The sequence below is a fragment of the Hippocampus comes genome, unplaced genomic scaffold, assembly GCF_001891065.2.
Source record: "Hippocampus comes isolate QL1 unplaced genomic scaffold, H_comes_QL1_v1.1 scaffold112, whole genome shotgun sequence".
Lineage (NCBI taxonomy): Eukaryota > Metazoa > Chordata > Actinopteri > Syngnathiformes > Syngnathidae > Hippocampus > Hippocampus comes.
In genome coordinates this window covers 1,515,327-1,536,944 of record NW_017805841.1, presented here as the reverse complement: position 1 = coordinate 1,536,944, position 21,618 = coordinate 1,515,327, and the positions used below count along the sequence as shown (strand labels likewise).

Genomic DNA, 21,618 nt, shown 5'->3' with positions numbered 1-21,618 from the left:
CTTTTGATGTGAGAAAGTGTGAATTTCAAAGATTGTGAAAATATAATTTTTTGTTTTCGTAATGTTGCTTTTGTTTTATGATTTCAAAATTGACAATCTTTATGTCTTGTCATTTTACTGCATTGTTGTATATTTTCATTTATCCTGCTTTTTGTCTTGAGTTTCCCCTTTTCTTTTAATCTTGTTTTTTATGCTTATTTCTGTGTTTTAGTCAATCACGGATAATGTGCCTCACGATCGGTGATTAAAAACAAATAAATTCGCCTCCCTTGCCTGTTGAAGGCACAGGACGTACTGTGAGAGCTTGCGGGTAGAAGCTGAGTAAGGGCGCGCTCCCGAGGCAAACTTCAACAACCGTGCGCGAGCCCGAGTGGCTGCTCGTTGCTACTATTAGCGCCTGGCGTCTCGGCTCTGCTTCACGAAAATTTGCGAATGTGTGCCCCTGCTGCTAACCAAGGAAAGACGGACTACACCGAGCCACTGTCAAGCTCCTCTCTGCGTATACGCCGTTTTACCCGCGTTGAAGTCAAGGATATTTCTTTCGAGGTAAGCTGGGCCGTGCCATTAATGGCGAGAGGACGTTTGCAGCGAGTGTGTTTGTGGTCAAAACAACAGCGTTAGCTTCCCTTCCATTAGCTCGGGGGGGGGGGGCTAACATAAGATAGCCGTGTTGCTAACTTGTTTGCGGGTTTCACTAGTTAAATTACCATTTTAATTGTCGCATTCAGACGAACTCGTTACTTATAGCAAGTGGACACGTTTTCGTTTGTTTGGTTGAGAGTAGGCTCGCTAAGATAACAATTAATCGATTTCGTGATCGTACATGCTAAGGCTGCTGTTCTCCGTCACGACAAGGCCTGTCGTGTGTGTGTGTGTGTGTGTGTGTGTGTGTGTGTGTGTGTGTGTGTGTGTGTGTGTGTGTGAGAGAGTGTTTTCCTCGAAAAACACATAATTTTCTAGTTGACTCCGTTTGGCTCAACGTAAACCTGTGTTAGTTTTGAGTTTGTTCAATGTCCGAGAGAGGAAAAGATGAACAGCGACTTGGCTGTGGTTGCCCGCGAGTGACCTGGCTTCAAGCGGAGGCTTGAATGTCAGAATTGAGCATAAAATGTAATTGAAACGTCTCCGTCCAGGAACATTATCTTGCCTCTTCAATCGGCAACTGTAAGTCGACCTGGTGATAACGTGTAATGAACTAGGACGGGCAGGTACATTCTTGGCTGCAGTTTGTCATTAAGCGTCTGTGCTTGTGGGGATTAATGCTTCTGTCTAAGATAAGCTTTATTTCACCGATCAGCGACATTAGGGCAACAAACTCTTTTCCAGCCTGGAATTGGACCTCACATTCAAGCTAATATGTCGATGAAATGCGCTGAAGTTAAAATAATGACATTTTTTTTATCGCTTTCTTTTAATTCAGGGAAGGCGATGCACTCTCACACCGCACCTTTTAGGCTTTCTTCATTGGGCTCACGAATAACCAAGTGATCAGCTGAGTAGCCTGTTGCCATAACAACACTCACTGAGTCAAGCATCAACAGTGGCGCTCTAACACTGCTTGAAGTGTGGTTTTTGTATGTGTATACAGTATACTGATTTGTTGCGGTTGTTATTCTTGTGGTGGCAATGTATGTGCTATACCTGTCACCTGTGCAATTTCTTCTTATTGAAGGCAACACAGGGTTGTTAATAATGTAGTCACTTTTTGTTGTTGCAGCCTTTTACATTTAAACTGCCAGCCGTTTTCAGACCTTCCTTTTACGCTACCATGTGGGGCAAAAAAAAAGCAAATATGTAGCACAGATTCAATTTCTGGATTCTTAAAATACAGAAATGTGTCATTGGCAGTGAATGAGTTAATCAGAGTTATGGTCAGTTTATAACTGTCAAATGTTTTCGTCTGCTTGTGGAAGTGTACATTTGTTTTTGGAGTGTCAAACCCGAATGGATTTGATAAATAAAGATCTACATCTTTACAGTAGTTTAGCATGTAGTTCTGTTCCTATTGCAACAACAAAACCCAAATTTGATCGTCTTTCAGAATGCACCCTACTCTGCACAAATGTTTTAGTAAGTCATAATTACATGAAAAAAACATTTTTGGCTGTAAGTATTCTTGTAAGCCCTGAAATGTCATAATCCATCAAGTATTTGAAGGAGAAATAGTTCTGAGCTGCCATTAACAAAGAGTTGTATGGAAACGCAGTAACTACTGTACGCTGATAACTGTTTTTCCATGTGACGCGTGATAACATATTCTTGCACCTGTGCAGCAAGGAGTCTATTACATAACCTCCATATTTCAAAAATGTGCTATTGTTTGGTTGACAAGTACTTCTAGCCCCGCCTCGCCCCCAATATAAAACATTTAAATCAACTCAGTAAGTGCGGTAGTAACTGAATGTACGCTCTTGTGCTGCATGATGACGTGTTCTTGCACTGCTGCAGAAACTAGTTCATTGCGCACCATTTGTAACCTCACAATGGCATCATTTAGTAAATAGTTGTATGAAAACCACGTCCCGGTCATCAATAACGTAATCAAATAAACAGTAGTTATGGCAATCAGCTGAGTTTGTAATATTTGTGTCATAATTCAGTAAATATTTGGTTGAAAAATCCTCAAGTCAATATGAAGCAAATGGACAAACAGTACTTATCACTGGTAACTGAGTCTGCCTTTTTATGGTCTGCATATTCTTTCTCCATTAGTAACCTCAATGTTGGGACGTTGCAAACTGAGGACCCCGTTGTAATCAATCAGCACTCTTGCATTATTGTTCTTCTTCTTATTTATTCTCATCATTTTTTTTTTGTGTTATGTACAGATGACCAAATTGTCCAAATGTACCCTTGCCACAAAAACTTCTAAAGATGACGAAAACACTCTCATGAGCCAGGGCTGTACTTTGGAGTCCTTCGTCAAGAAATACTTCATTTATGCACACCAACTGCTCATCCTCACAGATGAAGCATTCTTGGTCGATGTACGCTGACCAGCCACAACATTATAGACCCGTTCCTACTACATGGTACGTACTGTGCTTGCAATGAGTGAACTTGGCGCTACCCGCCTCGGTTTGGAGTTCAGTAGTTGTTTTTTTTCCGCAACAAAAGAAGACACCATAAGTTTTGGCGGGAAACTGCTCTTGTATTTTTAAAGACATCAGTTGGCGTTAACAAGTTGCAACCAAGGAGCAGAATGGGGGATTTTGTCTCTTCTATCTCAACTCTATGCTGCAAATTAAAAGACACGATGACGGTTGTGTAGAATGAAAAGCAACCTCGGCTGCTTAAAAGTCATTGCAGCACACCACACAACTGCCTTAAAATTTTGGTGGGGAAAAAAACCCGATCAGCTCGTCAGCAAGCTCTGTCGAAGCCTGAAACAATCATAATCAATTGAATCAGGTATGTTGGAGTAGGGAGAGGTCTAAAACAGGCAGAATATGGCTCTCGAGGAACCGCAGCTGAATACACTGCAGATAAATATTTTTGCTATCAAAAGCCCTTTTGTGGTGGCGTTTCTGTTGTTTTGTAGAAGCAAAGTCTTAATTGCTAAAGAATGGAAAAAGATAGGAACGGACTTTTGTTCAGCTGAAAGAAGAGAGTCTCATCTTTCTTTTGGTAGTCTGCATGTTTATATCGCAATAGAACACAATAATCTGTGCGCCTTGCAAATCAGTTCAAATCCAGTAAAACGGGCTGGGATCGAAGGGTTTGCTCCCATGAAAAAGCCCGTGATTGAATGAGTTATTGAATTTTTAAAGTTACGTAACGGCACCATAAATGCCTTAAAAGAAACAGGCATATATTTGTATGTAGTTACCAATTAATTTTGCTGATTGATCGATTTGTTTGATTGCTAAAATGTACGTAAAATTCTCAATGTCTGACTGCTATTGCTGCTTTTTACAAAGCATCTTTTGTCATCATTATGTGTAGCAACACTTGCTACCTTCAGCACGGGCATGTTTGACCTTAATGTGGCAAATCAGGATATCGCACACTGACAGAAAGTTCATCACCTCACCTGCACTCACTCTTGAAGTAGATCGTTGTCAATATTTAGCTCTCGAATTGCTTTCACTGCTGGTCTTCAAGTTTTGCACAACTGTTGCCATGTTCTGCTTCTTCATATTGCAAACTAGTTGAGACAGAATCTCCAGGCCCTGTGCTCGTTTCACAGCAAACAATTTTGCCTCAATTGCTGCGACGAATCGATGTCGCACAATTCTTAGTTTTAACACTCCCAAGAAGTTGTTGTCACGCACAAACTATGAAATCACACAGGTTCAGGTACGGTAAGGAGGTAATTAGGTTGAGGACTTCCAATTCTTAATTCCTGGCAGTTCTGCTCAGTGAATCAGCATCTTTAAAGTTACAGAAAAAGATTATTACACGCTAATGCTGGGGACGGACGCCCTGACTCAGTCAATGGATTGCATTTATGTTGAAATGCATCCAAGGCAAATCATTCTATGCATGATGGTATTTCTCTCCGCTTTAGGAGATGACAACATTCTGAAGTGCATGACAGCGACTTGAAGCTTTTGTGGCCAACCTCACTCGAGTTGTCAGTGAGCCATCACATACATAAGTGAGCAAGGAAAACTTGGAGCACATGTGTAGGGAAAACCCTGAGATCATGTTTCACAGCTAGTGGGTGAAACCAAAGATTCACCGCGAAATGTTTTACGTTCAAAACCTTAACCCAATCGTACAAGCCGTGTAGGACATTGTGTAAATGTGGTTCTGTGAATGAAAGATCATGTGCCTGTGTGTCCACCCGGTACGCAGATGTCCCAACAGAGTCTATTTGATGACCTTTCTGCCCTATTGATGGCCGGCATTGTTCTCATTCTTCTCCATTCATCCATTTATCTTCTCTCTTTAAATGGGATCAAGCTCATGGCTGAACGTGTCTTGATGAAACGTGATTGTCGCTGCTTGTTAAACGCTTTGGTTTGATGACGCGTGTATTATTGGTGTCAACTGCGACGTATGCTCATAAGTTTATGCTGAGTAAACGTCACTTCAGCGTAGAAATGGCCAACGCTCTGTGATCCCAGGGTGGGGTCTCAGTTGCAACACTAATGCAAAGCCGGTGGACATTCAACCACGTTCGTTTTTATGTGCGTTAAAGCAGCGGTCCCTGATCTTTTTTCTACCACAAAACGGTTCAAACATGCTTTTCATGGACTGGCAATTTCCTTGGGAGTCGGGGGTGGGTGATTAAAAGATGACTTAATTGATTGCTGCTTTGGTCTGGTAGCTGCACGGCTACTCAGTGGCCGCTAAACTGCTAATGATGCGTCAGCAGCCCGTGCAAACTCCTGTGGCATTATCATCATTTGCATCAATTGAGTTCTACTTGTTCAAACGATTCGACAGGATTGCTGTGTTGTCTGTTTTTGAGGGCCCACCTCGCACAACAATTTCGTTGACTCCATTTCGCTGAACGCCACATAAGCGAGGATGAGGAATAATCTTGTCGGAATAGTTTCATTCTAGGAAGATAAGCCAAGTCGTGGCTCCACCTCAGCTGCGCATTCAGTTGTGAGCTGTTCAGTCAAAATCTTTATTAATAAAGAATCATGGTATTTGGAAGGGGGACTAAGCTATTAGAATCATTTGGATGTCACTGTGACCTTTTGGGATGGGCAAGTACCGATACAAGGCATCAGTATCTGGCTTATACTGAGCCTTATTTTAAGAGATCGCTACTTGCAGCGGAAGCCGCTAAATGTGGCTGTTGTACGATATACAGTATTTATAAGACGTTTATAAATGTATAAACAGTGCACTAAAATATATGTCATGTGATTGTCAAATGATTCGGTATCGGGCGATAAAGATCAACTTTATTCATTTTCTAAACATTTAAAGATCAACAAAATAATCCAAATGTGCAAATTTTTTGCCACGGCATAAAGGCTATTACACAGTGTGTGTGTGTGTGTGTGTGTGTGTGTGTGTGTGTGTGTGCGTGTGCGTGTGTGTATTTTTTTATTTTTTAATAATTATTATTGGTAGCCAGTGTAGTTAGTGACGCTAACAGAGCGGCAGGGACGGACACACACACACACACACACACACACACACACACACACACACACACACACACAAAGATCCCCTGCGCTCAGCTCCCTAAGAGGCAGCAGCAGAGCGGCGGGTTTAAATTTGAAGATTGTTTGAAGTGAAAGGCAAACTGAAAGATACTTCTGTTTTGCCTGATCAAAAAGAAGCCTCGCTAAATGGCATCACCAAAGACTTGAGAGAGCGACAGACAGGTTCGTGACAGATTTGACATTTCCAAACGACTTAACTTGAAACAGAAGTTTAACGAGTGTAAATTATTTGGTGACAAGCAAGCTTGTTACCTATGGTTTGCATTTCACAAGGTCATAAATAATGTTTTTTTTTTTTAAATGGGAGAACAACTGTGTATCTGCTTAGACTCTTCATTTTAGCCTGTACAAGCCTGTTCATAAAAATGATGTCGATGTATTGTTTGAACAAATTAAATGCACTCTAACAGAGGATGTCCCCATTCTGTTAAAGCTTATATGTGCGATTCCACCAAATCAGTGGTATTAGCGTCCGCAGGCAATTACATGAAAATACATTTTGATAAAGCATCCTCCACATTGATATGTATTAGGTTTAAAGTTAACATTTAATTAGCGCAAACGCCAGGGCTATAGTTCCTGTATTTAATATAATATTCATGCTGCAAACGCACAACGATTTTCACTACAAAAATAGTGACATAAAAAAAACCCCGCCTGAGATGGACCAATACACATTTAGAATTGTTCAATATGTGTATCATCAAATTTAGTGCTTAAAGAAACTGAAACATATAGAACCGTGAGTTCATTTTGACAGTGTTACAAAACAAACAAAAAAAACAAAAAACAATGAGCACTGATTTGATAGAATAGACCATGTCCTTATGCAGTTTGTCAAGAATGCAAGGCCTGCCGCACGCTACACAATGAGTTTAAATTCCCCTTGGACTGGAAAACAGAAAAAAAATGACAATTAGAAGAATACATGAACGAGAATAAGAGAGTTGTTGGGGTCAAATTCATTATTTGAATGTACCCGATGCAGTACGTAATTTGCTGCATTTTAGCCACAAGCTGTTGTTATTTCACCCACGTGAAATTATAAAATGGTCACCGATAAGCATTGTTCTAATACACCATACATGTACTGTCTGTGAAGTTGAGGTCCGTGATTCGGTCATGCATGTCTCTGTATGAGTGGATTCATCTGTCTCAAGAGGTGACCATTGTAGATTTACAAATGTCAGGCTTCTTGACTGGCATTGAGTGTTGCACGTTTCCTCCATTGCGACTCCGGTGGCCCGGGGGTTGTCCATAAGTGTAGCTACTGAAGACTAAGCATTGTCTACGTACACCTCCTGTCTTTCACGTCTTTTAGGGTTGGGTTTCACTATGGTAGGCCCTGCATTTTGTTTTAACTCTCATTTACAGCCAGACACACGAGTGAGCTCTCATCAGCTGAGGGCGATGAAAGGCCTTGAATGCGTCTGGCGTCTGGGCTAAAATGATGAGAGCACAGCTGCGGGTCTTTGGGCAGATGGACTCTTCCAACCGCATCCTCCCACTGTTTTCTTAAAAGGGAAGTCATTAAAAAAAAAAAAAATCACATTTTCTATGCAGCCGCACACGGCATTTGAATTAATATTGCGTTTGTGGAATTTCTATTGTGAGACCTGTTTGTTGTTCTAGTTGGGGTTTCTTCTAAATGATGGCTGCATGTGTTTGTTCAAATATGTCTAACATTCTGACTTTTAAGTATTCAACTAGCAGATGCTTTAACGTTTCGTATCACATATAAGCTTTTTTTTTTAAAAAAAATAATGCAATTATTGTATTTTTCGGAGTGTCATACTTTTTTCATAATTTGGTTGGTCCTGTGATTTATACTAGGATGCAACTTGTATGTATTAAAATCGAAGCTGGCACTGGCACCCAAAATCTCCCTTCTCCAACAGTGTCAACTTTCTTTTTGCAGTTGGAGAATGCTTTTGTTGCATCCCCGCTGGCCGCCAGAAGGTGGCGGCAATGCATCAAAAGCGCTCACCAACCCCCAAAAGAAAGTACTGTAGAAGAAATGGAAGAAGTTGTCGTAGTCATTCATTACCACCGGTGGGCATCCTTCTTTGTAGCATGCTAAAGAAGTTAACAGTAATGCACCAAGAGTACTTGCCAACCACGAAAAGAACAAAGAAATGGAAGCTTCAGAAATAACAGTCGTCGTGGTAATGATTGTGTGACATACCACTTACGATTGCAGCTTCCTTATGCCACAACAAAGATTTACAGCACTAGAAGGCGCAATAGGCAACCTTTGTCCACAATGGAACGTAGGAGTTGAGTAAGGTAAGCCATTTTAAACTAAAAAGAAAAAGTTTTCCATTATTTAAATGCGGAAGTTTCATCCATCCCAAACTTGTTTGCTGCTGTCAGTACAGAGTGCGTTTTGGAGAGGCAGAGCATACCCCCATCCCATCAACTGCAGCATATGTAAGAAGTCAAATAGGTAGCTCATGTTTGAATTGTTTACATCTGTACTGCCTGACACACTGGTCTTCAGCTTTCCTGTTTTGAGGCACTCTGAAAAACAGTCACATTTGAACAACGCTTTGAGATTCCGAATGGTCGCAGTCAAGCAGTATGCGTTCGAAATGTAATTCCCAATCTGCCACGATGAGGGAATGGGTCCCCCCCCGGGCGAGAGTCCAAACTCCGCTGTTCTCCGCCTTGGCTTTAGCAAAACAAATTTCCCCTCCAAAATGCGACTTATACTCTCGGAGTGTTTCATAGTCCTAAAAATATGCTATACATACATTTGGGCGGGAATTAGTTTGAATGGCCATGCTGTCTTTCAAAGCTGAAGGCCATGTGTTCAGGCTGTTTGCAATAAGCAGTACATTGTGAAAAGAAAATGGGGTATGGTGTCAGAGAGGGCAGCTCGTGGTAGAGCTTGCACACAGGCGAGTTTGAAATCTGAGCCTTTCCACATTCGGTTGGGCAGAGGGAGTGGTGGTGGGTGGGGGTGGCAGAGGGAAAGATTCAGAGAGAGAATGTCCACGGTGGCAACAGAATTAACAGTTCTGCCAACACAGCACTGACATGAGTAGGTGCATGAAGAAAAGAGAAGCAAGTGGGGATGGAGTTATTAATTTGGCTAGCGTATATATGGGGGACGGGCGGGTGGAGGGGTGGTGGTGAGTGAGTCAGTGTGAGCATACTTTGTTGTTAGTGCTGACATTGGACACTGTCCACACCCCAAAGTGACACCTACCGCACTCTAGGAGTGGGAGACTGTGGAAGTCAAACAGTTCGGGAATTTCCCTCCTCATTCTCTTACCAACTACCTTTTTCCCCCAGTGGAACACCATATGGCCAAAGCTGTGTTTTGCAGCAGTCCTTCTGCACAACGGCACCGTTTTGCTTTGGGATTGCATTTTTCCATTGAAGGCTATAACCCTGAAAGATTACCGCGTAACTGCTGTTATGTTTTTATTTGACACATGCATGCTCCGAAAAGTGTCAGTGATTTGTCATTATTCATGTGACATTGGTTGGGTTGAACACGCATTGACAGACTTATTAAGCTTCAAACTTCATTTGCAGAATGATTTGGAGCAGAAAGCAGTCTGTCCATTATCTGCAGTAGAGCGATTATTGGGGTGAAAGTGTGTGGGGGGGGATCGATCGCAATATAGGTCATTTTATATCAGTGGATCTCAACCTGGGTTCGATCGAACCCCAGGGGTTCGGTGAGTCGGTCTCAGGGGTTCGACGGAGCCTCTGCCATGGAGGTTAAAACACACCCGACTCAACATGTCAATTAGTTATGACATGCCTGCTGCAAATGATCACATTACATGGCTTGTCCAATCAGTGCTGCAGGAAATTTAGTTCGCTCAGTCGTCAACGTGTGACTGTCGTGATAGTACATCCTGTGATTTTTAAAAAAATTTTTTTTTTAAGAATTTTTTTAAAATACATGCTATGTCGGCAAAAAAAGAAAGCGGTCATATAAATATGCACAAGATGGATTCACATGCATCATGAAACGTGATAGGACTCAGCGTCCTATCTGCATGATTTGTAATGCAAGTTGAGCAACTCAAAACTGAAGGAACACTTCTTGAATCATATTTTTATGTTTCACTAATGAAGGGTTCGGTGAATGTGCATATGAATTGGTTGGGTTTGGTACCTCCGACAAGGTTAAGAACCACTGTTTAAGATCACATGTCCGACGAACTACCACAATATTTTTTCAATTATGTTTATATATATATATATATATATATACACACACACACACACACACGTAAGGAATCATATTTGCGTTGTCCAATCTTTCCTTAAAACAGAATTTCTTTTTGTGGGAAATGGCTAACAACACAAGCACTAAAATGCAAAAATATATGGTCCTAAAACTGTTCATAACACAAAAACTGCAGCAAACACTGCAAGTATACGAACAAAATACCGTATAACAAGACGCATCACAAAATTAGGACTATTTGCTACAAAATGAGACTGGTAACAGTATTTTTTTTTTTTCTCCTGATCCGCTTATCCTCACAAGGGTCGCAGCGGGTGCTGGAGCCTATCCCAGATGTCTTCGAGCAGCAGGGGGTGACACCCTGAACCGGTCGCCAGCCAATCGCAGGGCACACATAGACGAACAACCATCCGCACTCGCACTCATACCTAGAGACCATTTAGAGTGTTCCATTAACCTGCCACTCATGTTTTGGAATGTGGGAGGAAACCGCAGTACCCGGAGAAAACCCATGCAATCACGGGGGATCGAATACTGCACCTCTGCACTGTGAGGCTGGCGCGCTAACCAGTCGACCACTGGGCCGCCCATATTTGAATCTTGTGGATATACTGTAGGTTGTCACACATTTGTCCATTTATTTGTAACCAACAAATTTAGTGTGTTTTGTCAGTCAATACACCAATTTTTCATGGGTGTTTTTTCTTTCTTTACAGAGTTCCCTACATTTCAAGAGAAGACGAAAGCCTTATTTGCAAATCTTATGGACGAAGGTGAGTTTTTTCTCACAGCTATCTTTTAAAGAGCGCATTTGATACACAAGGTAACTCGATGTGCTTCACATATTCAAAGTACGGTATTTAAAAGTGTTGAATTTGCAAACAAAAGGATTCAAGATATTTAAAAGTGGCTTTGACTTTTCAACTTGACTCTCCAACTTGACTTTCAACAACGAAACACAGTTACGGATGGCTTGTTGAGTCTCGTTAGCACAAGAAAACAGACCAAACCAGAAAGGCTGATTTATTATTGCAATATTGCATGCTGGTATGGGTTGATTTGTGACATGAGGAAAATCTGTTTTGTACGACAGGAATAGATGGGTGATTTTTATTTTGTTATTTTTTTGTGTAATATGATCAGAAACTTTTGCAGATATCTTTTCAAAGCATGCACAGCGAGAGAAGAGTATGTATGATAATGCCCTGGTTTAGAAAAGTAACTGAAATCTTAAAAGGAGTTTAAGGATTAGAAGGTAAGTCCGGTGGAGCAAAACACTTCACCTCGGTTCTCCTGTCCCCTCCCGGCTGCACTGCTGCCCAAATGTGTTGCCAGTCACCACTTGAAGTGTCCAAATCCCCATCGGAAAATGTTGCTCTGCCATGTCATGTTTTTCCATGCTCTTTTTCACACTTCTCCCATCCACTCTTAAAACCCACACAGCACTTCATACACAATGCACCCTTTTAAGGCCCATTTTTTTCCTCTCTATATAGGGGAATTTATGTTAAAGAGCTGAGTACAGAACTTTGGTTCTTTTATGGCATCGACAAAAACACTTTATGTAATACCCAGGATCAAAATTTAGGTACCCAGAGATCAATCGCGTGGTCAAGATCCAATAATGCTGCTGGTAATTGGCTGTAACGTTACATGCAGTTGGGTCATGCAGGAAGAATATAGAGTGGGTATGCCCAGAGACAGGGTTCATGACATGTTTCGAACTGTACCAGTAGTTGCTTGTCATTGAAAAAAAAAAATGCCACCGAGGTTAAAATCGTGGCTCCACTTTTGTTGATCAGGCACTTAGGAAACAAAGTACTTGACCATGCCTGAAATCAATCAAAGAGCAGAAAATTGCTCCGCGTCCAACTGTAAGAGGAGTGAAAAGCAGCCATGCACCTCCTCTCAGCATTCAAGTTCGCCTGTGAACGTTTATTCAAAATTTTCATTACTGGTTTCATCCAAGAATACAGAGGAGAGCGCTGCCTTGGTATTTCAATGGGTACGTAAGTTTGTGCTCAGCAAAACTTCAATCGTGTTTCACGCTACTGCAACTCCAAGGGGGTGTTTGCAGTTTTCCATTTGCTCGCAAAATTTGAATGTTGCCCTCCCCCCCTTTCAAATCTCTGACCAAAGCTCCCACAAAATCATTAACATGATCAGCGTCTTCACATCAATTAGCATCATTAAACATCAACAATGATATCCATAAAGAACATGAAAATTTATTATTTGCATCCTTCTGAATTTGAGCGATTCTGGTTTCGATTCCAGTTCCAAACGATTTTCCATTTTTATTTTTTTAGGGGGTGGCAGCAAAAGCCTTGACATGTTTTAAATCGGAGTGTCTAAAGTCCAAAGTACGGCCATTAATTTTTAGCGGCTCGCAGCACAGACTAAAGCAACATTTGACACGGCTGTTTCATTTGCCTGCGTTGCAACTGAGCGGCAAGGCCGAAGAACAGAAGTTAATCTCTCACTTCCTTGTTTTCAACCAGTCAGTCATCATTCCATCGTGCCACCGGCCACCCCAAAATTCAGAAAAATCATTGTATAAAAATGAAATCTAGCTTCACAAACATTATGTTTCACAAGACTGACAAATTGGTTGAACGTTAAATAAACAATGTTCAAGCAGTCCTTGCGTCCTTTGATTTTGATTTCTTGTTCCTCCCCATATGTGGCACTTCAGTTTGTACACCCCTGATTTAAATGGAGATGGTAACCGCTTATTATTTTTTAACTTTATTGGATTAAATCACTATCATTGCAGTCCATTTCGTATTTTATTATCTCGTCTCTGTCCTGTGAAAAACACGCCCAAAAAAAACCATTTGAAACGCAGACACCTCATATATATTCAAATGGGGAGCAATTTGGTTACCCCATTCAGATTAGCAGCAGGTACAGTGTGTGTGTGTGTGTGTGTGTGTGTGTGTGTGTGGTGTGTGTGTGTGTGTGTGTGTGTGTGTGTGTGTGTGTGTGTGTGTGTGTGTGTGTGCGTGCGCGTGTGTGTTTAGAGTGTGCCTGTTGTGGACACATTTGTGTGCGTTACTGCAGATGAGGAAACAGGCTCGATGGGTATATCCAAAATACATATGCTAATGTGAGCTGACTATTTGCATTTCAGTGGACTAACTGTTAAATTCAGTGTTAGCAATACATGTATTTGATTGTTGAACTCACCCACTTGCGACACTCGGGTGCAGCGTGCAGTCGACTGAACTGAGGCTTGGTGCTGGTAGAACCACCAAACTGCTCATAGTTGTCATGACACCGTTGCGCCATCTAATCCTTTTATTTGAGGTGTTTCACTGAGGCGACCCTTCATTTTATTTGGACCAAGTTTAGACAAACGTTTGACCGGCGCCGGGTGTAGCTGCGAGGTGTGTGCCCGTTCACTCATCAAAGTAACGCTACAATATACACTTCTCTATTAGGTTTTGCTAATTGACTCCGATGTTTGTCAGACTACCCATTGATCAGGCAAAGGTTCCCTTTCACAGACATCTAACCAATCAGACCTTCGAAGTTGCTCTTCTTTAGTGTAAATGTGCTGAAATGAATACCCAGAATAATCCTTTTAAATATTTACACCGTATTTGTAATGCATCACTGTCACTTTTCTCCTTTATGCGGTCATAGTGTTGCTCTTAAAACGGATTAGGCAACTGAGTCATTGCTTACATGGACCTGCCATGCCTGGTTATATCGTTTGGGCATGACCCCGACCTTGGACTATCTCAGTGTCCTGTGCTAATTTAGTTCCACTGCTCTGGCTTCTGTCACTGCTTCTGCTGCTGCTGCTGGTATGCTCGCCAGCTAAAAAGCGCTATTAATAGTCACTAAGGAATTATCCTCATCGCAGCAGATGTGCGTACAAATAGGCAAACACGCTGTAGAAGCATTAACCTTGCAAATACAGATGTTGTGACCAATCAAGAAGTAAAAAAAAAAAACAAAGCTAGAGAAGGAGATAAATTCTGTACAGCCGTGGTCACATGCCAGGTTTTTGTGCTGTAAAAAAAACACGCACACATAGCACACACAAAATTCAAATCACCATGAAAAAATTTCAATAATGCAACCTATAAACTGTACAACTTGATTTAAAAAAAAAAAAAAAGAGTACAGTAAACTGGTCATATTAACACACACACACACACACACACACACACGTAAAACTAATTAAAGTTAGTGAGTAACTTTTGTCAATATTTGCTTTTTTTTTTTTGCTCCTCCACTTCTTTCTTATTGTCTTTTTTTTCGCCTTCCTATTTAAAAAAAAAAAAAAAAAGAAAGGATTGTTATTATTAGCTAGCATTGCAAGTAAATTTATGAGCCCAATACTGGTCATTTCGATTGCTCTGCTGCTGCGATATGGATCTCCATGTTGTTGAGCCATAATTCTATCCCTTAATACTTATCGGTGTTCACTTCCCACACATTATCGTCAATTTGATCCTTTGCAGTTGGATCTGTGTTGTCAGAGCGTAGGCATGCCGATATAAGGCTGAATTATGCAGGGTGACTGTCGTGACCCCCCCTTTGTAATCGTCTCTTTGGCTAATTGGACATTTTTCACTCCTTTCTGTCCTCAGAAATTCTGTACATTTAATTCATTTTAGTCACAGCACCTTGCACTTCTTTGCTTTCTGAGCAGAGCAGGGTTTTAGGGAGAGCTTGTTTCTGATGTGCAAATGGTCACATTTAATTAATACCACTTTTGCTCTCTAAAAGTAGGGGGAAAAAACCCTGAGTTGGTGCACTCATAGGTCACAATATTGTCAGAAATGAAATGAGGTGAGATGACATCATGACATTCTTTATACATTCAAGGCAAAGACCAAATAAAAAAAAAACACAAGCCATATTCTTGCTGTTGTAGTCTTGAGTTTAGACGCTAATGTCATAATCAAAACGCGGCCTGCATTCATGGCCCTTTTTCCCCTCCGTGTTTGTTTGGTGTTCTTCCCAAATCAGAAATGAGTCGCCAGACTGCCACCGCGCTGCCCACAGGAACATCCAAGTGCCCTGCCTCCCAGCGCGTGCCCACCCTGTCAGGGACCACCGCCTCCAACAGTGACCTGGCCAGCCTGTTTGAGTGCCCAGTGTGCTTCGACTATGTCCTGCCCCCCATCCTTCAGTGCCAGTCGGGACACCTGGTATGGAATCTCCCGCTTGGACATTTCTAGTTGAACAGATCACAATGGGTGCCAAAATGCACCTTGCATATCATTTTGCTGCATTGTTTGGGGGCCTTCCAGCCCAATTGACCAACTGCCTGATTTGGTTTTTATTCATCACCAAATAGCATGAAAATCAAATCAAATCGATGCCCTTTGACATCTGCATTATATATCATATATGATATACGGTATATTGTCTTTCTCTGCGCTTTCAAAGTTTTGGTCTTGACAAGCGCTCAAAATGTTGCTGTCCAAATGACCCATAAAGCAGCAATATTGTGCTCTGGGTTCAAAACTGCTGCGTTATAAACAGCATCTGGGGCGTTTGTGATCATCGAGGCTATTCAAACCAAATGAAAATATTGTCAGAGAAATGGAAAGCTGCTGCTTCAACAGACTGTCACTCTGTGAGGTGTGAGGGCTCACTGAAATGCTGTTTTTAATAGAGAACAAGTGGTGGAATCACAAGAAAAAAATCCAACAATACTTCCTGTTGGCCTGTCAGGCGGCAGGAAAAAAAATTCACAGTGACTGCCAAGTGAAATGAGCTGTTGCTGGCAAGACGATGAAACATTTGTCTCTTCACCATCCAAGATGTTGCACAAAGCAGAGGAAAGTACCGTTTGATGGCCAGTGTCCGTCAAGACGTGTTCATTATTGGGCTCGCACATACGTTTTGGATGGAGCTTGATTGCTATGCGCACAGGACTCTTATTCTCACTCGGGCGGCAATCGACTTTGTCTGGTCTTAGTGTTCAAAATCCTCTCGCCTCCAAAGTCATTTTGTGTCCGTGTGCCCGCCTTTCTCAGGTATGCTCCAATTGTCGGCCCAAACTCACCTGCTGCCCCACATGTCGAGGGCCGCTGGGCTCCATCAGGAACTTGGCTATGGAGAAGGTGGCCAACTCGGTGCTCTTCCCGTGCAAATACGCCTCGTCGGGCTGCGAAGTCACACTGCCGCACACCGACAAGACGGAGCACGAGGAGCTGTGCGAGTTCCGGCCGTACTCGTGCCCGTGCCCCGGCGCCTCCTGCAAGTGGCAGGGCTCCCTGGATGCCGTCATGCCTCACTTGATGCACCAGCACAAGTCCATCACCACACTGCAGGTCAGCCTTCGCCTCGCCACTCAGCAGATTGTCCACACGGTGGCGCTTTTGTCAATGTTTTCATGTCATGCTTCCAGCATGATCAAAGGGAGAGGCAGCTTAACTAGATTGTTTTGTTTCTTTCGTTCAAAAATTGCTTAGATGCCAAATATACAAATTCAAAGCCCCCCCCCCCCCCCACACACACACACACACACACACACACACACGTACACCAAATATTGCGATTGGGATTTGGAATGTAGTTGACATTTTTTTTTTTTTTCAGATTTTGTTTTGCATTGGCGTCTTGAGTTTTTGTTGTCGTTTTTTTGTTTATTTGATTGATTGATTTTATTTTTTTGGCCCAGATTTTTTTTTCAAATCAGCATTGCTGCTGATGCGCTCTGCTTTCACTGACATTGCTTCCACCAGAGAGGAGCACAGTCAGGGTTGCTAATTTGGTCGCTACATCTGCTTACCTTGTAGTGACTATTTTTCCCAAAAGTGAGGCGTAAGTTTAATTCCCTCTAAGAAACAGACTTTGTGACACCACGACTTCGGATGACATTTCCACCTTGAACAGCGCCACCTCCGAGCTCGAGAAAACCCCCTTACAAAAACTCACGTTAACACAATTTTTTAAAATGAGGTTATTTTTCCTCCAGATGGCATCCCGGTAACTTGGAATACATGGAAATCGAAGCTCTGCATCTTTCCACCAGAAATATGCAATGAGTTGCCGTGCATAGAGTCCATTGCGGCTGTTTCTGGAACTAACAGACTTGGACAGCTACTGTACAAAGGGGCATTTTGGGGGGACTGTTTTCTGTCGGTTACAGCTGGAGTCCATTGGTTCCGGATCTTTTAAATCGAGGTTCCTCTGTGCGATACTACGCATGTTTTGACTCGAGGGGTGTTTTTACAAGAGGAAGCATTTATTTTCTTGTGTGTGCGTGTACACACAGCCTGAACTGGTTGCCAGCCACTTCCTAACCCTAGATTCAAATCCCAATTTGAAACCCAGACCCTACAGCTTGAAACCCGAACACTTACTTCCATCCGTACGTCCAGCCATTATCCGAACCGCTTATCCTCACAAGGGTCGCGGGTGTGCTGGAGCCTATCGCAGCTGTCTTCAGGCAGTTGGCGGGGCATACCCTGAACTGGCTGCCAGCCAATTACAGGGCACACATAGATGAACAACCATTCACACTCTCACTCGCACCTAGGGAGGCTGTTCCATTAACCTGCCACGCATGTTTTTTGGAATGGGAGGAAACCGGAGTACCCGGAGAAAACCCACGCAGGTACAGGGAGAACATGGACACTCCACACAGGAATGCCGGAGTCGGAATCGAACCCTGCACTTCTGCACTGTGCGGCGGATGTGCTAACCACTGTGCTGCTATATATCTATCCTGAAGGGGAAATAATGTGCAACGAAAGCCGAAACAATTAATAATGGTCTAAATATGTTCACACAGGTGACAGTCATCAAGGGTGGTGGCCAACGTACTCATGTGGATGCAATTATTTGTTCAGCCCCATCGAGTAAACTTGGCTGATCTTCAGAATTGTGCTTGATATAAAGCTTCTTACCGGCTTGTAGCTGAACTGAGTGAGCATCCCTATTGTCTCTTCCAGGGGGAGGACATCGTGTTTTTGGCCACGGACATCAACCTGCCCGGCGCAGTGGACTGGGTGATGATGCAGTCGTGCTTCGGCTTCCACTTCATGCTGGTGCTGGAGAAGCAGGAGAAATACGACGGCCACCAACAGTTCTTTGCCATCGTGCAGCTCATTGGGACTCGCAAGCAAGCGGAGAACTTTGCGTATCGGCTGGAGCTCAACGGCCACCGGCGCCGCCTGACCTGGGAGGCCACGCCGCGCTCCATCCACGAGGGCATCGCCACCGCCATCATGAACAGCGACTGTCTGGTCTTCGACACGTCCATCGCGCAGCTCTTTGCCGAGAACGGCAACTTAGGCATCAACGTGACCATCTCCATGTGCTAAGAACTCACCGATATAAGCCAAAGGGGGTGGGGGGGAGGGGTCTGGTGACTGGGGTGTCGGTTGGTCAACCACTCGGCAGGCATTTGGATCGGGTCGAAACAGCTCGGCTCGGTCTAGTCGGACTATTTGAAGACACTATGGATGTGATATCGGACTGTCTTGTCGGGCAGCCGCGAGGAACCGAGGCGGGTGGATGAACATGAGCATAGGAGGGTGTGGAGGTGGCCGCAGCCTTATAAACACGCAAAACAAACGTACGTGTGAGACTCACACTCGCAGTCTCACCCGGTTACTCGTCAAGGCGTTATCTGTCAGTGTCTTCGCCATTCTTGTTTTAGTGTCCGCTCGCCCAGTCGCTCACCTCCACCACACACACACACACACACACATACACGCACATTACCTGTTCACACGGATCCACGCTAGGCAGTTGACAAGCCATCTAGCGTCATGTGAACAGAACCCCCCCCCCCCATCTCTTAGTGCCCCATCTTCCGACTGACAGCTGGTTTTGCAGCTGCCTGTGTAGCCCCGGACAAGACAGCCAAATCTGTCGTCAACGGATGTGCCACCAAGTTATGTAGCTCCGGGTTCTGTTGAAGACTCCCAAGCCCCGGAATTTGGGACATCCTACAGTCCCCCCCGCCACCACGGATTCCTGACGACTGTGCAACGGACACGTGTTTCATCACCTGAGTTGACTGTTTTTTATTGATGTTACAACAAGCTCCCCTTGCAGCCTTGTGAAGACTCTCAGATGGATCTCCCCCCTCCCCCTCCCACCCAGTTCAGTCAGTCAAATGTTCTTTGCGGGATTTCTTCAATAAATTGAGAGAGGTGAGCCAATTGGCCAGCGTATCTGCACCACCTCTCCTCCTCAGTGACCAGGATGCTACTGATATTACATGGAGATGATCCTTATTGTTTGTCAAATTGCTTTCCAAAAACAACGGGTGGTTGTCAAACTTGTGGCAAGGCGGTGTCTTTGTAGATTCAAACAAGTCTTCTCTCCTCCTCTTCCTCCTCCTCCTGGTCGGATTGTTTTCTTTTTTTCTCCTGTCATCTGTTTGTCCGTATGTCCTCTTGTGGTAAGTCGTCTTTCCTCTTTTTTTTTTGTTAATAAACGTGAGCATTTTCTTCATGTGGAGTTGCCGTCATCTTGCTGCTCTCCCTCAACTGGACCCCCCTTTACCTTTTCTGTTTTAACGTCATGAAATAAATTTATCTTTTTCATACCGGGTCTCTGCCTTTTTAAAAAATGTTTTCCTACAAAACCAATGTGGGATCCATCCATTTTTTTTTGATCCGCTTATCCTCACAAGGGTCGTGGAGGGGAGCCTATCCCCGCTGTCTTTGGGCAGTAGGCGGGGGACACCCTGAACCAATTGCCAGCCAATCGCAGGGCACACAGAGACGAACAACTATCTGCGCTCACACCTCGGGACAATTTAGAGTGTTCCATTAACCTGCGACGCACGTTTTTGAAATTTGGGAGGACGCCCACCCGGACACGGGGAGAACATGCAAACTCCACACAGGGAAGGCCAGAGCCCAAATCGAACGAACCCTGCACCTCTGCACTGTGAGGTCGACCCACTAACCACTCGACTACTGGGCCGACCCCAATGCGGGCTCACAACTGTCAATTTTCATTTATAATTGCAGGAATTATTGTGATCTAGTGGTTAGCATGTCCACCTCGAAGTTGTGAAATTCGAGGGTCAATTCTCAGCAGGAGTTTTCATATTCTCTCTAGTCATGTACGCCGCCTTCCTCCTGAATTTCCCAAAACATGCTGGATACTCTAAATTGCTGTTGTTGTGACTAGGATGTTTTTTGTCCTGTAATTGGCTGGTGACCAGTCCAGGGTGTGGCCACCAAAGTCCGCTGACCCTCATCACAGTGAGCGCCATGAAAACATCCTTACTGTTGCCCCACAACCCTTAATGATGCTTAAGCTTAGTCGTTTGTATCCTACTCGATATCCTTTTCAATTAGTTTTTTTTCCCCCAAATTTAAGCCACTGGAGGACAATCTTGGAGTTTATTCTCCGTTTCAGTCTGCTGACAACAAATGTTCAAAAGTGGAGCTTTGTACTTGTTCCAATCCACACAGTGAAGTCATTACTGAATTGTCACAATCCCAACACACTCCTGCTGCTGAGTGAACTCGAGTAAAATAGAAAGCCTTTCTTCAATTATATGTTGCAATAAAACGATATTGGGGAAAGATGGACAAATGAACTGGGTCGCATGACTCAACTTGTCTATTATATGAACAGTAGGGATACATTAATCGATCAAACTCTTTCTATATAGCTTTTCATACATAGGATGCAACTTAGATGTTCTTGATGAGAATTAAATGCAACCACCTCCTACCTCGCACACATGAGTGCATAGACACAGGTTAAAACATATCCCATTATTACATGAGGCACAGGCATCCATTCATAATCACAACCACTTATCCTCACGAGGGTCACAGGCGTGCAGTAGTGATGGGATTTTCGGCTCTTTTCGGTGATACGATTCATTTGGATCGGCTCAGTGAAAAGAGCCGGCTCTTTTTGGCTCTCAACGGCTCTTTTAACTTTAGCTTTTCTTTTAAATATTTATGACAAATTTAGCATACATTTTGATAAATGACTTGGTGAACTAAATATTGCACTCTACTGACTGCAAATAGCAACAATTATCAAGCAAAGAAATGGCTTTTTACTTATTTTATTGAACATTAAAAAGGCTCCAAACAATAAACAAGCAACAAAATTAAACTCCAACCAACAACAATCAAACATGCTGCATCTTAACAAAAATAGTGAGTATTAACTGGAACAGCAGCAGTGAACAAAACAAACATAAGCTACTCCTTGCTTTATTTTAAATTTGCAGTCAACAAAACGAAATACTTCAACTTGGAATACTTCAATTTGTCCAGTTTTTGAGAACACCCTCTCTGACGGGACAGATGTTGCTAC

The 21,618-nt window shown here is 43.1% G+C and overlaps 1 protein-coding gene across 2 annotated transcripts; it reads left to right on the top strand.

Annotated features, from left to right (window-relative positions):
• The first annotated feature begins 300 nt into the window (after window positions 1-300).
• Window positions 301-19,873, top strand: siah1 (siah E3 ubiquitin protein ligase 1). 2 transcript variants are annotated; one of them, XM_019888253.1, is made up of 5 exons: window positions 301-546; window positions 11,058-11,114; window positions 15,328-15,509; window positions 16,344-16,640; window positions 18,267-19,873. In XM_019888253.1, the coding sequence occupies exons 2-5, from the start codon at window positions 11,105-11,107 to the stop codon at window positions 18,636-18,638; spliced, it is 861 nt and encodes a 286-aa protein (XP_019743812.1). In that variant the 5' UTR covers window positions 301-546; window positions 11,058-11,104; the 3' UTR covers window positions 18,639-19,873. The 2 variants fall into 2 exon arrangements, with proteins under 2 accessions (XP_019743812.1, XP_019743813.1); XM_019888254.1 differs by lacking the exon at window positions 301-546 and adding an exon at window positions 10,835-10,954.
• The last annotated feature ends 1,745 nt before the right edge of the window (window positions 19,874-21,618 follow it).